Raw genomic sequence first — 13,442 nt, 5'->3', positions numbered from 1 at the left:
GCAGGCCCAGACAGCATTCCCAGCCGCATCCTCAGAGCATGCGCAGACCAGCTGGCTGGTGTGTTTATGGACATATTCAATCAACCCTTATCCCAGTCTGCTGTTCCCACATGCTTCAAGAGGACCACCATTGTTCCTGTTCCCAAGAAAGTGAAGATAACTGAGCTAAATGACTACCGCCCAGTAGCACTCACTTCCGTCATCATGAAGTGCTTTGAGAGACTAGTCAAGGATCATATCACCTCCACCCTACCTGACGCCCTAGATCCACTCCAATTTGCTTACCGCCCCAATAGGTCCACAGACGACGCAATCGCAATCACACTGCACACTGCCCTAACCCATCTGGACAAGAGGAATACCTATGTAAGAATGTTGTTCATCGATTACAGCTCAGCATTTAACACCATAGTACCCTCCAAACTCGTCATTAAGCTCGAGACCCTGGGTCTCAACCCCGCCCTGTGCAACTGGGTCCTGGACTTCCTGACGGGCCGCCCCCAGATGGTGAGGGTAGGTAACAACATCTCCACCCCGCTGATCCTCAACACTGGGGCCCCACAAGGGTGCGTTCTCAGCCCTCTCCTGTACTCCCTGTTCGCCTCCAACTCAATCATCAAGTTAGCAGACGACACTACAGTGGTAGGCTTGATTACCAACAACGACGAGACGGCCTACAGGGAGGAGGTGAGGGCCCTCGGAGTGTGGTTTCAGGAAAATAACCTCACACTCAATGTCAACAAAACAAAGGAGATGGTCGTGGACTTCAGGAAACAGCAGAGGAAGCAGCCCCCTATCCATAAAGACGGGACAGTAGTGGAGAGGGTGGAAAGTTTTAACTTCCTCGGCGTACACATCACGGACAAACTGAAATGATCCACCCACACAGACAGCGGGGTGAAGAAGGCACGGCTTGTCACCAAAAACACTCACAAACTTTTACAGAAGTACAATCGAGAGCATCCTGTCGGGCTGTATCACCGCCTGGTACGGCAACTGCTCCGCCCACAACCGTAAGGCTCTCCAGAGGGTAGTGAGGTCTGCACAACGCATCACCGGGGGCAAACTACCTGTCCTCCAGGACACCTACACCACCCGATGTCACAGGAAGGCCAAAAAGATCATCAAGGACAACAACCACCCGAGCCACTGCCTGTTCACCCCGCTATCATCCAGAAGGCGAGGTCAGTACAGGTGCATCAAAGCGGGGACCAAGAGACTGAAAAACAGCTTCTATCTCAAGGCCATCAGACTGTTAAACAGCCATCACTAACATTGAGTGGCTGCTGCCAACATACTGACTCATCTCTAGCCATTTTAATAATGGAAAAATTGATGTAATAAATGTATCACTAGCCACTTTAAACAATGCCACTTTATATAATGTTTACATACCCTACATTACTCATCTCATATGTATATACTGTACTCTATACCATCCACTGCATCTTGCCTATGCCGTTCTATACCATCACTCATTCATATATTTTTATGTACATATTCTTATTCATTCCTTTACACTTGTGTGTAGAAGGTAGTTGTTGTGAAATTGTTAGGTTAGATGACTTTTTAGATATTACTGCATGGTCGGAACTAGAAGCACAAGCATTTCGCTACACTCGCATTAACATCTGATAACCATGTGTATGTGACAAATAACATTTGATTTGATATCCCTACTCTTTCTCCATCTTTCCCCTCTCTCACTCTTTCTAAATCACACATTCAACCTTTTCCACTCCCTTTTTCTGTCTCACCCCTTCCCCCTCTCTCTCTATACCTCTCTCACCCCTTCCCCCTCTCTCTCAGCCCTTCCCCTCCTCTCTCAGCCCTTCCTCCCTCTCTCTCCATCTCTCTCACCCCTTCCCCCCTCTCTCTCCATCTCTCACCCCTTCCCCCCTCTCTCTCCATCTCTCTCACCCCTTCCCCTCTCTCTCTCCATCTCTCACCCCTTCCCCTCTCTCTCCATCTCTCTCACCCCTTCCCCCCCTCTCTCTCCATCTCTCTCACCCCTCCCCCCCTCCCTCTCCCTCTCTCTCCATCTCTGTCACCCCTTTCTCCCTCTCTCTCCATCTCTCTCACCCCTTCCCCTCTCTCTCCATCTCTCTCACCCCTTCCCCCTCTCTCTCCATCTCTCTCACCCCTTCCCCCCTCTCTCTCCATTATCTCCTCATCAATCTCTGTGTAAATCAGTGTGGAACAGTGTACCCCACACAGATGAATTACAGAGATGATATTATCTGGTATTAACATTAACACAGGAGCTGACTGTACAGTGTGTGTGATTGGGGATCTATATTTAGCAGAGAAGATCAGAAAAGGTGAGTGTGTAATAGACTGTGAAACTCACACACACACACACACACACAGTGAGATTTCGAATGAGTGTGTGTGGTTTTACTTTGATGAGAATGATGATAAGGCATATGGGCACGGCACACACACACACCTGGTTCATCCAAGTCCATACCTATCACACTTCAAAAAGCCCCCCCAAAAAGACACACACACACACACACCATACCTCAACCAACCCCCACCCCCCACACACACCGTCCCGCAACCAACCCCTTCCCCACAATCCCTCAACTCAACCTCTCCGTTCTTCAGGTCTAATCTCCCTCCATCTCCTGTGGAGTTACTATCCAGGCCTGGTATTTCTGGTCAGAAGGAGTCGAGGACGACAGAGACCTGAACTTGTTAAGTGTTTTTAGGGGGTTGACAAAAGCTCTGTCAGAGTATCACATATAGACATGCCTTATGGGCCCTGGTCTAAAGTAGTGCACCGAATCCAACTATAGACACATATAGACCTGCCTTATGGGCCCTGGTCTAAAGTAGTGCACCTAATACAACTATAGACACATATAGACCTGCCTTATGGGCCCTGGTCTAAAGTAGTGCACCTAATCCAACTATAGACACATATAGACCTGCCTTATGGGCCCTGGTCTAAAGTAGTGCACCTAATACAACTCTAGACACATATAGACCTGCCTTATGGGCCCTGGTCTAAAGTAGTGCACCTAATCCAACTATAGACACATATAGACATGCCTTATGGGCCCTGGTCTAAAGTAGTGCACCTAATACAACTATAGACACATATAGACCTGCCTTATGGGCCCTGGTCTAAAGTAGTGCACCTAATCCAACTATAGACACATATAGACCTGCCTTATGGGCCCTGGTCTAAAGTAGTGCACCTAATACAACTATAGACACATATAGACCTGCCTTATGGGCCCTGGTCTAAAGTAGTGCACCTAATCCAACTATAGACACATATAGACCTGCCTTATGGGCCCTGGTCTAAAGTAGTGCACCTAATACAACTATAGACACATATAGACCTGCCTTATGGGCCCTGGTCTAAAGTAGTGCACCTAATACAACTATAGACACATATAGACCTGCCTTATGGGCCCTGGTCTAAAGTAGTGCACCTAATCCAACTATAGACACATATAGACCTGCCTTATGAGCCCTGGTCTAAAGTAGTGCACCTAATACAACTATAGACACATATAGACCTGCCTTATGGGCCCTGGTCTAAAGTAGTGCACCTATTCCAACTATAGACACATATAGACCTGCATTATGGGCCCTGGTCTAAAGTAGTGCACCTAATCCAACTATAGACACATATAGACATGCCTTATGGGCCCTGGTCTAAAGTACTGCACCTAATCCAACTATAGACACATATAGACCTGCCTTATGGGCCCTGGTCTAAAGTAGTGCACCTAATCCAAATATAGACACATATAGACCTGCCGTATGGGCCCTGGTCTAAAGTAGTGCACAATGGAATAGGGTGCCAGTCTAGGGTGCCGAATCGAACTATAGAAATGTGGCCCAAGGGTCACGTAGACCTGCGATCTAGATTCAGGTTTCCCAGAGGACTGATTAACACCTGGTCTAAATATAGAGTCATGGCTCTAGGGTTAAGGAGCCAGGGGGACAGTGTCAGAGTAGACCTAGTGGTCTAAATATAGAGTCATGGCTCTAGGGTTAAGGAGCCAGGGGGATAGTGTCAGAGTAGACCTAGTGGTCTAAATATAGACACTTGGAGATCTAGGGTGCCTTATGGGCCCTGGTCTATGGGCCCTGGTGGGCCCTGGTCTAAAGTAGTGCACCTAGTCTAGATATAGACACATGGAGAACAGGAGGGACTGATTAAAACCTGATCTAACAATATAGCTATGGCTCTAGGGTCACCTCACCAATGGGAGGGAGTCACACGTTCCAATTACACTCTTAACGACCCATACCTTAATGAATGTGTTCAGCTCGTTTAACACAGCTAGCCAATAGGGAGGGAGTTTTTCTGTTTTGTCTTAATTGGATGACCCACTTCATGGTTGGCTTGGGTGAAGTGAAGGATCATGGGAGGATATAAATGGTGCCCTTGAGGAGGAGGGCACCTGAGCGGCTGGTTGGTGTGTGGTGTGTGGTGTGTGGTGTGTGTTGTGTGGTGTGTTGTGTGTGTGGTGTGTGTGTGGTGTGTGTGTGGTGTGTGTGTGTGTGTGGTGTGTGTGGTGTGTGTGTGTGTGTGTGTGTGTGGTGTGGTGTGGTGTGGTGTGGTGTGTGTGTGTGTGTGTGTGTGTGTGTGTGTGTGTGTGTGTGTGTGTGGTGTGTGTGTGGTGTGTGTGTGTGTGTGTGGTGTGTGTGTGTGTGTGTGTGTGTGGTGTGTGTGTGTGTGTGTGTGTGTGTGTGTGTGTGTGTGTGTGTGTGTGTGTGTGTGTGGTGTGTGTGTGTGTGTGTGTGTGTGTGTGTGTGTGTGTGTGTGTGTGTGTGTGTGTGTGTGTGTGTGTGTGTGTGTAGGTTAACTCTTCTAACAGAGATTGTGCAATGTGTAAAGACTAAAATACATTTTCTCTGCAAGGATTTTAAACGACCACTGATGGCCACTTTAGACCAGGTCCTCGAGAGTAGACACACACACACTCTAAACAAGGTCACCCAAACACACCCACTAACCTATCCCCACCCTCACACACACACGCGCACACACCCCATATCTCCCTCCCCAGTCCAGTTAAGACGGCAGTAGAATTTAAATGGTGGTTTTCTTTCATTTTTCCTCTCTATCTATCTCTCTCTGGCATGACCAGAATGATAACAGGGGGAGCTAAAAGAAAGAAAGGAAAACCTCTCCCAAAGAAAGATGACGGGAGTGAGGGATGAGGGATGGAGGTAGCCTTGGAAAGAGACATGAAAGGATGGAGAAAAATAGGGGGGAGAAAGTTTTTTTTTAAATGCTAAAATATGATAAAGTGAGGGAGAAAATGAAGGAAAGAGCGTGTCAGAGGATGGATGGAAAGAGTGGAGAGAGAGTAATGGGAGACGATTAAAGGAGCAAAACAGAATGAGAAACTACTCTCAGAGGGCAACGGAGTCACAGACTCAGGGGGATGGAGAAACAACCTCTGTTTAATTTACATTTACATTTAAGTCATTTAGCAGACGCTCTTATCCAGAGCGACTTACAAATTGGTGCATTCACCTTATGATATCCAGTGGAACAACCACTTTACAATAGTGCATCTAACTCTTTATCTAACTCTCTTTATCTAACTTTATCTCTCTTTATCTAACTCTCTTTTTAACCCTGTTAATGACTCCATTAGGTATTTTCCAGGCAGACATAGATCTATAAAGAGACTAGTCAATTCTTCAGTTAGAAACCAAAAAGATCTACACTACCGGTCAAATGTTTTAGAACACCTACTCATTCAAGGGTTTTTCTTTATTTTTACTATTTTCTACATTGTAGAATAATAGTGAAGACATCAAAACTACGAAATAACACATATTGAATCATGTTGTAACCAAAAAAAAGTGTTAAACAAATCAAAATATATTTTATTTTTGAGATTCTTGAAATATATAACCACCCTTTGCCTTGATGACAGCTTTGCACACTCTTGGCATTCTCTCAACCAGCTTCATGAGGTAGTCACCTGGAAACCATTTCAATTAACAGGTGTGCCTTCTTAAAAGTTAATTTGTGGAATTTCTTTGCTTCTTAATGAGTTTGAGCCAATCAGTTGTGTTGTGACAAGGTAGCCCAAATAAATGAGTAACAGACATCTCAATATCAACTGTTCAGAGGAGACTGTGTGAATAAGGCCTTCATTATCGAATTGCTGCAAAGAAACCACTACTAAAGGACACAAATCATAAGAAGAGACTTGCTTGGGCCAAGAAACACGAGCAACAGACATTAGACCGGTGGAAATGTGTCCTTTGGTCTGGAGTCCAAATTGGAGATTTTTGGTTCCAACCGCCGTGTCTTTGTGAGACGCGGTGTGGGTGAACGGATGATCTCTGCATGTGTATTTCCCATCGTAAAGCATGGAGGAGGAGGTGTTATGGTGTGGGGGTGCTTTGCTGGTGACACTGTCTGTGATTTATTTAGAATTCAAGGCACACTTAACCAGCATGGCTTCCACAGCATTCTGCAGCGATACGCCATCCCATCTGGTTTGGGTTTAGTGGGACTATCATTTGTTTTTCAACAGGACAATGACCCAGTACACTTCCAGGCTGTGTAAGGGCTATTTTACCAAGAAGGACAGTGATGGAGTTCTGCATCAGATAACCTGGCCTCCATAATCCCCCGACCTCAAACAAATTGAGATGGTTTGGAATGAGTCAGAAAAGCAGCCAACAAGTGCTCAGCGTAAGTGGGAACTCCTTCAAGACTGCTGGAAAAGCATTCCAGGTGAAGCTGGTTGAGAGAATGGCAAGTGTGCAAAGCTGTCATCAAGACAAAGGGTGGCTATTGAAGAATCTCAAATATAAAATATATTTTGATTTGTTTAAACCTTTTTTGGTTAGTACATGATTCCATGTGTTATTTCATAGTTTTAAAGTCTTCACAATTATTCTACAATGTAGAAAATAGTAAAAATAAAGAAAAACACGTAAATGAGTAGGTGTTGTAAAACTTTTGACCAGTAGTGTATGTTCATGTATATCTACAATGTTTTGTGTAATTCACACCTGATAGTGTGTTGTGTGTGTGGAGGGACTGTCCTTCATATGACCCTGTACTGTGGTTACTTCAAACAACATGCTAACTGTCATTGTTCACAATGTTACATGGTTGCTTGTTTATGTGATTGTTATGGTAACATGTTGCGTTATCCTGACAGGGTTTTAGCTGTGTGGGTAAGCGTGAAGACCGTAACCAAAGCAACAGTTTTACAGTACTGTTGGCCTACCTCAGAGAGAGAGAGAGAGAGAGAGAGAAACAGAGAGTGACAGAGAGAGAGACAGAGAGAGAGACAGAGAGAGAGACAGAGAGAGAGACAGAGAGAGAGACAGACAGAGAGAGAGTGTTAGATCGAAACGGAGGGTTAAGGGTAAAAAAGAGAAGTACTGTAGGCCTACCTCAGCTCTGGGGGAGGAGAAGACATCCGTCTGGTTGGTTTTGACTGTCTTCCTGGAGAGAGAGAGGGGGAGGGAGAGAGCAAGAGAGGGGGAGGGAGAGAGCGAGAGCGAGAAATAGAAAGGGAGTTTTAACATTTCATCGTACTGTCAGAGATGACCATTTAGAAAATGTGAAAAACCCTGCGGTGAGTGAGGTCAGAGTCCAGAGAGGAAATAGAGAGTACTAGTTTACATCACTTCCTGTTGAGAGAGTCCCTAATTAGCACATAACAAGTCCTTAGTTACCACATCTCTCAACAGGGAACTCTGACAGCATCCCAAACAGCAACCTATTCCCTACATAGTGCACTATGGGCCCTGGTCAAAAGTAGTGCACTATATAGGGAATATATAGTATATAGTAATATATTTCCGGGTTGGAGCGAGCGGTCGCATTCGCACTTTGGTCCGCAGGTAGTATAACTTTTCATTACATTTCATTACATTTCATTATAGTACAACGGTTTGATTTGTCTAATCTTAGCAATTTCTTCTTAGCTAGCTACATAGCCGTCTTTGTATCAAAGATAATTGCGTAATTATCGTATTTCGTCGTCCTAACGCAGTCTACACTGCTATCTGCCCAGCAGCTAGCCAGCTAGCAAACGTCCACCGTCTACCGAATAGCAGCACTGTAGCAACTATTACACTCAACTGAACGACTTGATTAGTGTAGTGTTAGCTAGCTACATAGTTGTCTTTGCTGTCTTCGTATCCAAGATAATTGTGTAGTTTAGAGTGTGTAGTTTTAGAGTGATTATCTTAATTTACCGAGGTTAGCTAGCCAGCTATTTGTCGTCCTTAACGTAGGAGACACTGCTAGCTAGCCAACAGCTAGCCAACGTCTACCGAATAGAACTTCCGCACTCAACAACCCGGTCGCACTCCGCTTCGCTCCACAGGTAGTATCACATTTTCATTTCATTTCATTACAGTACAACGGTTTGATTTGCTTGATCGTAGCTAGCTACATAGCTAGCTACATAGCCGTCTTTGTATCAAAGATAATTGTGTAGTCTAGAGCGATTTTCTAGGTTAGCTAGCCAGCTATTGTCGTTCTTTTAACGCAACGTAACGTAATCAACACTGCTAGCTAGCCCCCGAATAGCAGCACTGTAGAAACTATTACACTCAACGGAACGACTTGACTAGTGTAGTGTCAACAACGCAGCCACTGCCAGCTAGCCTACAAAGTCAACAACGCAGCCACTGCCAGCTAGCCTACTTCAGCAGTACTGTATCATCTTAATCATTTTAGTCAATAAGATTCTTGCTACGTAAGCTTAACTTTCTGAACATTCGAGACGCGTAGTCCACTTGTCATTCCAATCTCCTTTGCATTAGCGTAGTCTCTTCTGTAGCCTGTCAACTATGTGTCTGTCTATCCCTGTTCTCTCCTCTCTGCACAGACCATACAAACGCTCCACACCGCGTGGCCGTGGCCACCCTAATCTGGTGGTCCCAGCGCGCACGACCCACGTGGAGTTCCAGGTCTCCGGTAGCCTCTGGAACTGCCGATCTGCGGCCAACAAGGCAGAGTTCATCTCAGCCTATGCCTCCCTCCAGTCCCTCGACTTCTTGGCACTGACGGAAACATGGATCACCACAGATAACACTGCTACTCCTACTGCTCTCTCTTCGTCCGCCCACGTGTTCTCGCACACCCCGAGAGCTTCTGGTCAGCGGGGTGGTGGCACCGGGATCCTCATCTCTCCCAAGTGGTCATTCTCTCTTTCTCCCCTTACCCATCTGTCTATCGCCTCCTTTGAATTCCATGCTGTCACAGTTACCAGCCCTTTCAAGCTTAACATCCTTATCATTTATCGCCCTCCAGGTTCCCTCGGAGAGTTCATCAATAAGCTTGATGCCTTGATAAGCTCCTTTCCTGAGGACGGCTCACCTCTCACAGTTCTGGGCGACTTTAACCTCCCCACGTCTACCTTTGACTCATTCCTCTCTGCCTCCTTCTTTCCACTCCTCTCCTCTTTTGACCTCACCCTCTCACCTTCTCCCCCTACTCACAAGGCAGGCAATACGCTCGACCTCATCTTTACTAGATGCTGTTCTTCCACTAACCTCATTGCAACTCCCCTCCAAGTCTCCGACCACTACCTTGTATCCTTTTCCCTCTCGCTCTCATCCAACACTTCCCACACTGCCCCTACTCGGATGGTATCGCGCCGTCCCAACCTTCGCTCTCTCTCCCCCGCTACCCTCTCCTCTTCCATCCTATCATCTCTTCCCTCTGCTCAAACCTTCTCCAACCTATCTCCTGATTCTGCCTCCTCAACCCTCCTCTCCTCCCTTTCTGCATCCTTTGACTCTCTATGTCCCCTATCCTCCAGGCCGGCTCGGTCCTCCCCTCCCGCTCCGTGGCTCGACGACTCATTGCGAGCTCACAGAACAGGGCTCCGGGCAGCCGAGCGGAAATGGAGGAAAACTCGCCTCCCTGCGGACCTGGCATCCTTTCACTCCCTCCTCTCTACATTTTCCTCTTCTGTCTCTGCTGCTAAAGCCACTTTCTACCACTCTAAATTCCAAGCATCTGCCTCTAACCCTAGGAAGCTCTTTGCCACCTTCTCCTCCCTCCTGAATCCTCCTCCCCCTCCCCCCCTCCTCCCTCTCTGCAGATGACTTCGTCAACCATTTTGAAAAGAAGGTCGACGACATCCGATCCTCGTTTGCTAAGTCAAACGACACCGCTGGTTCTGCTCACACTGCCCTACCCTGTGCTCTGACCTCTTTCTCCCCTCTCTCTCCAGATGAAATCTCGCGTCTTGTGACGGCCGGCCGCCCAACAACCTGCCCGCTTGACCCTATCCCCTCCTCTCTTCTCCAGACCATTTCCGGAGACCTTCTCCCTTACCTCACCTCGCTCATCAACTCATCCTTGACCGCTGGCTACGTCCCTTCCGTCTTCAAGAGAGCGAGAGTTGCACCCCTTCTGAAAAAACCTACACTCGATCCCTCCGATGTCAACAACTACAGACCAGTATCCCTTCTTTCTTTTCTCTCCAAAACTCTTGAACGTGCCGTCCTTGGCCAGCTCTCCTGCTATCTCTCTCAGAATGACCTTCTTGATCCAAATCAGTCAGGTTTCAAGACTAGTCATTCAACTGAGACTGCTCTTCTCTGTATCACGGAGGCGCTCCGCACTGCTAAAGCTAACTCTCTCTCCTCTGCTCTCATCCTTCTAGACCTATCGGCTGCCTTCGATACTGTGAACCATCAGATCCTCCTCTCCACCCTCTCCGAGTTGGGCATCTCCGGCGCGGCCCACGCTTGGATTGCGTCCTACCTGACAGGTCGCTCCTACCAGGTGGCGTGGCGAGAATCTGTCTCCTCACCACGTGCTCTCACCACTGGTGTCCCCCAGGGCTCTGTTCTAGGCCCTCTCCTATTCTCGCTATACACCAAGTCACTTGGCTCTGTCATAACCTCACATGGTCTCTCCTATCATTGCTATGCAGACGACACACAACTAATCTTCTCCTTTCCCCCTTCTGATGACCAGGTGGCGAATCGCATCTCTGCATGTCTGGCAGACATATCAGTGTGGATGACGGATCACCACCTCAAGCTGAACCTCGGCAAGACGGAGCTGCTCTTCCTCCCGGGGAAGGACTGCCCGTTCCATGATCTCGCCATCACGGTTGACAACTCCATTGTGTCCTCCTCCCAGAGCGCTAAGAACCTTGGCGTGATCCTGGACAACACCCTGTCGTTCTCAACTAACATCAAGGCGGTGGCCCGTTCCTGTAGGTTCATGCTCTACAACATCCGCAGAGTACGACCCTGCCTCACACAGGAAGCGGCGCAGGTCCTAATCCAGGCACTTGTCATCTCCCGTCTGGATTACTGCAACTCGCTGTTGGCTGGGCTCCCTGCCTGTGCCATTAAACCCCTACAACTCATCCAGAACGCCGCAGCCCGTCTGGTGTTCAACCTTCCCAAGTTCTCTCACGTCACCCCGCTCCTCCGCTCTCTCCACTGGCTTCCAGTTGAAGCTCGCATCCGCTACAAGACCATGGTGCTTGCCTACGGAGCTGTGAGGGGAACGGCACCTCAGTACCTCCAGGCTCTGATCAGGCCCTACACCCAAACAAGGGCACTGCGTTCATCTACCTCTGGCCTGCTCGCCTCCCTACCACTGAGGAAGTACAGTTCCCGCTCAGCCCAGTCAAAACTGTTCGCTGCTCTGGCCCCCCAATGGTGGAACAAACTCCCTCACGACACCAGGACAGCGGAGTCAATCACCACCTTCCGGAGACACCTGAAACCCCACCTCTTTAAGGAATACCTAGGATAGGATAAAGTAATCCTTCTCACCCCCCCCCCCCCCTTAAAAGATTTAGATGCACTATTGTAAAGTGGCTGTTCCACTGGATGTCATAAGGTGAATGCACCAATTTGTAAGTCGCTCTGGATAAGAGCGTCTGCTAAATGACTTAAATGTAAATGTAAATGTAATAGGGTACCATTTGGTCACACCATGACAAGAGAGAGCAACACATCAGAGAAGTGAACATTAGAGGAAACGACAGTGGCCTACAAGAGGTCCAGAGGTCAAGCTGTGTCAGCAATGGATGGTGCCCAGGAAGTGGAAGAAGTAAGAGTTCTATTCATGTGAGACTGTGGTGCAGTGAACTCTGAATGAGTGAACAGTACAAAAGAAGTATGGAGGGAGCAAGTTGTTTTTGGTGAGTAGTAGCTGAGTGCTAAAGAGTCCCAGAGTTACAGGAAGTAGGCAGGAGGTAGCAGCCGTAGTGATACGTTGAAACAGTATTACTGTGGTAATATATTTAAGCAATAAGGACCAAGGGGGCGTGGTATATGGCCAATATACCACGGCTAAGGGCTGTTCTTATGCAAGTGGATACAGCCTGTAGCCGTGGTATATTGGCCATATAACACAAACCCCCTGAGGTGCCTTACTGCTGTTATAAACTGGTTACCAACGTAATTAGAGCAGAACAACTAAATGACAGCTTACACTCTACGTGTAGAACAACTAAATGACAGCTTACACTCTACGTGTAGAACAACTAAATGACAGCTTACACTCTACGTGTAGAACAACTAAATGACAGCTTACACTCTACGTGTAGAACAACTAAATGACAGCTTACACTCTACGTGTAGAACAACTAAAAGACAGCTTACACTCTACGTGTAGAACAACTAAATGACAGCTTACACTCTACGTGTAGAACAACTAAAAGACAGCTTACACTCTACGTGTAGAACAACTAAATGACAGCTTACACTCTACGTGTAGAACAACTAAATGACAGCTTACACTCTACGTGTAGAACAACTAAATGACAGCTTACACTCTACGTGTAGGGGGTCGGAGGCGACGCAGGGCTCGTGGTTGGTACTGACTGTCTGACTCAGTCTGGTAGAAAAACATCCTGATGACATCATCCAATAGAACCCAGGTAGGCAGGCCCAGCAATCTCTGATGGAGAGGAGAGGAGAGGAGAGGAGAGGAGAGGAGAGGAGAGGAGAGGAGAGGAGAGGAGAGGAGAGGAGAGGAGAGGAGAGGAGAGGAGAGGAGAGGAGAGGAGAGGAGAGGAGAGAGAGAGAGAGAGAGAGAGAGAGAGAGTGTTAGATGAAAACGGAGAGTTAAGGGGAAAAAAACTGTCCAGAAAAAAAGAGAAGTGAGTAGTAGACTATTAGAAAGACAAATGGCACCCTATACCCTATGTAGTGCACTGCTTTTAACCAGGGTCCACTTGGTTGAACTCTGGATGTGTTTACAGTTCCCAACACAGCGGTGGAGCAACATTGTGACATGAGAAAAAGCACTGGCTAAATTAGGAGATCACTCACTGCACTGGCTAAATTAGGAGATCACTCACTGCACTGGCTAAATTAGGAGATCACTCACTGCACTGGCTAAATTAGGAGATCACTCACTGCCCTTTCAATCTGCAAATACACACTGAGTGGACAAACCATTAGAAGCACCTTCCTAATAATGAGCTGCATCCCCTTTT

The 13,442-nt window shown here is 47.3% G+C and overlaps 2 protein-coding genes across 4 annotated transcripts in view; one reads left to right on the top strand and one right to left on the bottom strand.

The window, feature by feature from the left end:
* LOC139545267 (parvalbumin alpha) overlaps nt 1–13,442 on the top strand; it is a 55,406-nt gene that overhangs the window by 6,857 nt on the left and 35,107 nt on the right. The window lies entirely within an intron of this gene.
* LOC139545247 (neutrophil cytosol factor 4-like) overlaps nt 1–13,442 on the bottom strand; it is a 37,096-nt gene that overhangs the window by 14,125 nt on the left and 9,529 nt on the right. For both annotated transcript variants that reach the window (XM_071352815.1, XM_071352825.1), the window contains 2 exons: nt 12,774–12,901; nt 7,402–7,453 (listed from right to left, as the gene is read on the bottom strand). In XM_071352815.1, coding sequence (XP_071208916.1) covers nt 7,402–7,453; nt 12,774–12,901 — 180 coding nt within the window. The remainder of the gene's footprint in view (nt 1–7,401; nt 7,454–12,773; nt 12,902–13,442) is intronic.

The sequence above is a fragment of the Salvelinus alpinus genome, chromosome 2 (genome assembly GCF_045679555.1).
Source record: "Salvelinus alpinus chromosome 2, SLU_Salpinus.1, whole genome shotgun sequence".
NCBI lineage: Eukaryota > Metazoa > Chordata > Actinopteri > Salmoniformes > Salmonidae > Salvelinus > Salvelinus alpinus.
This window is presented reverse-complemented; position numbering and strand designations above follow the sequence as displayed.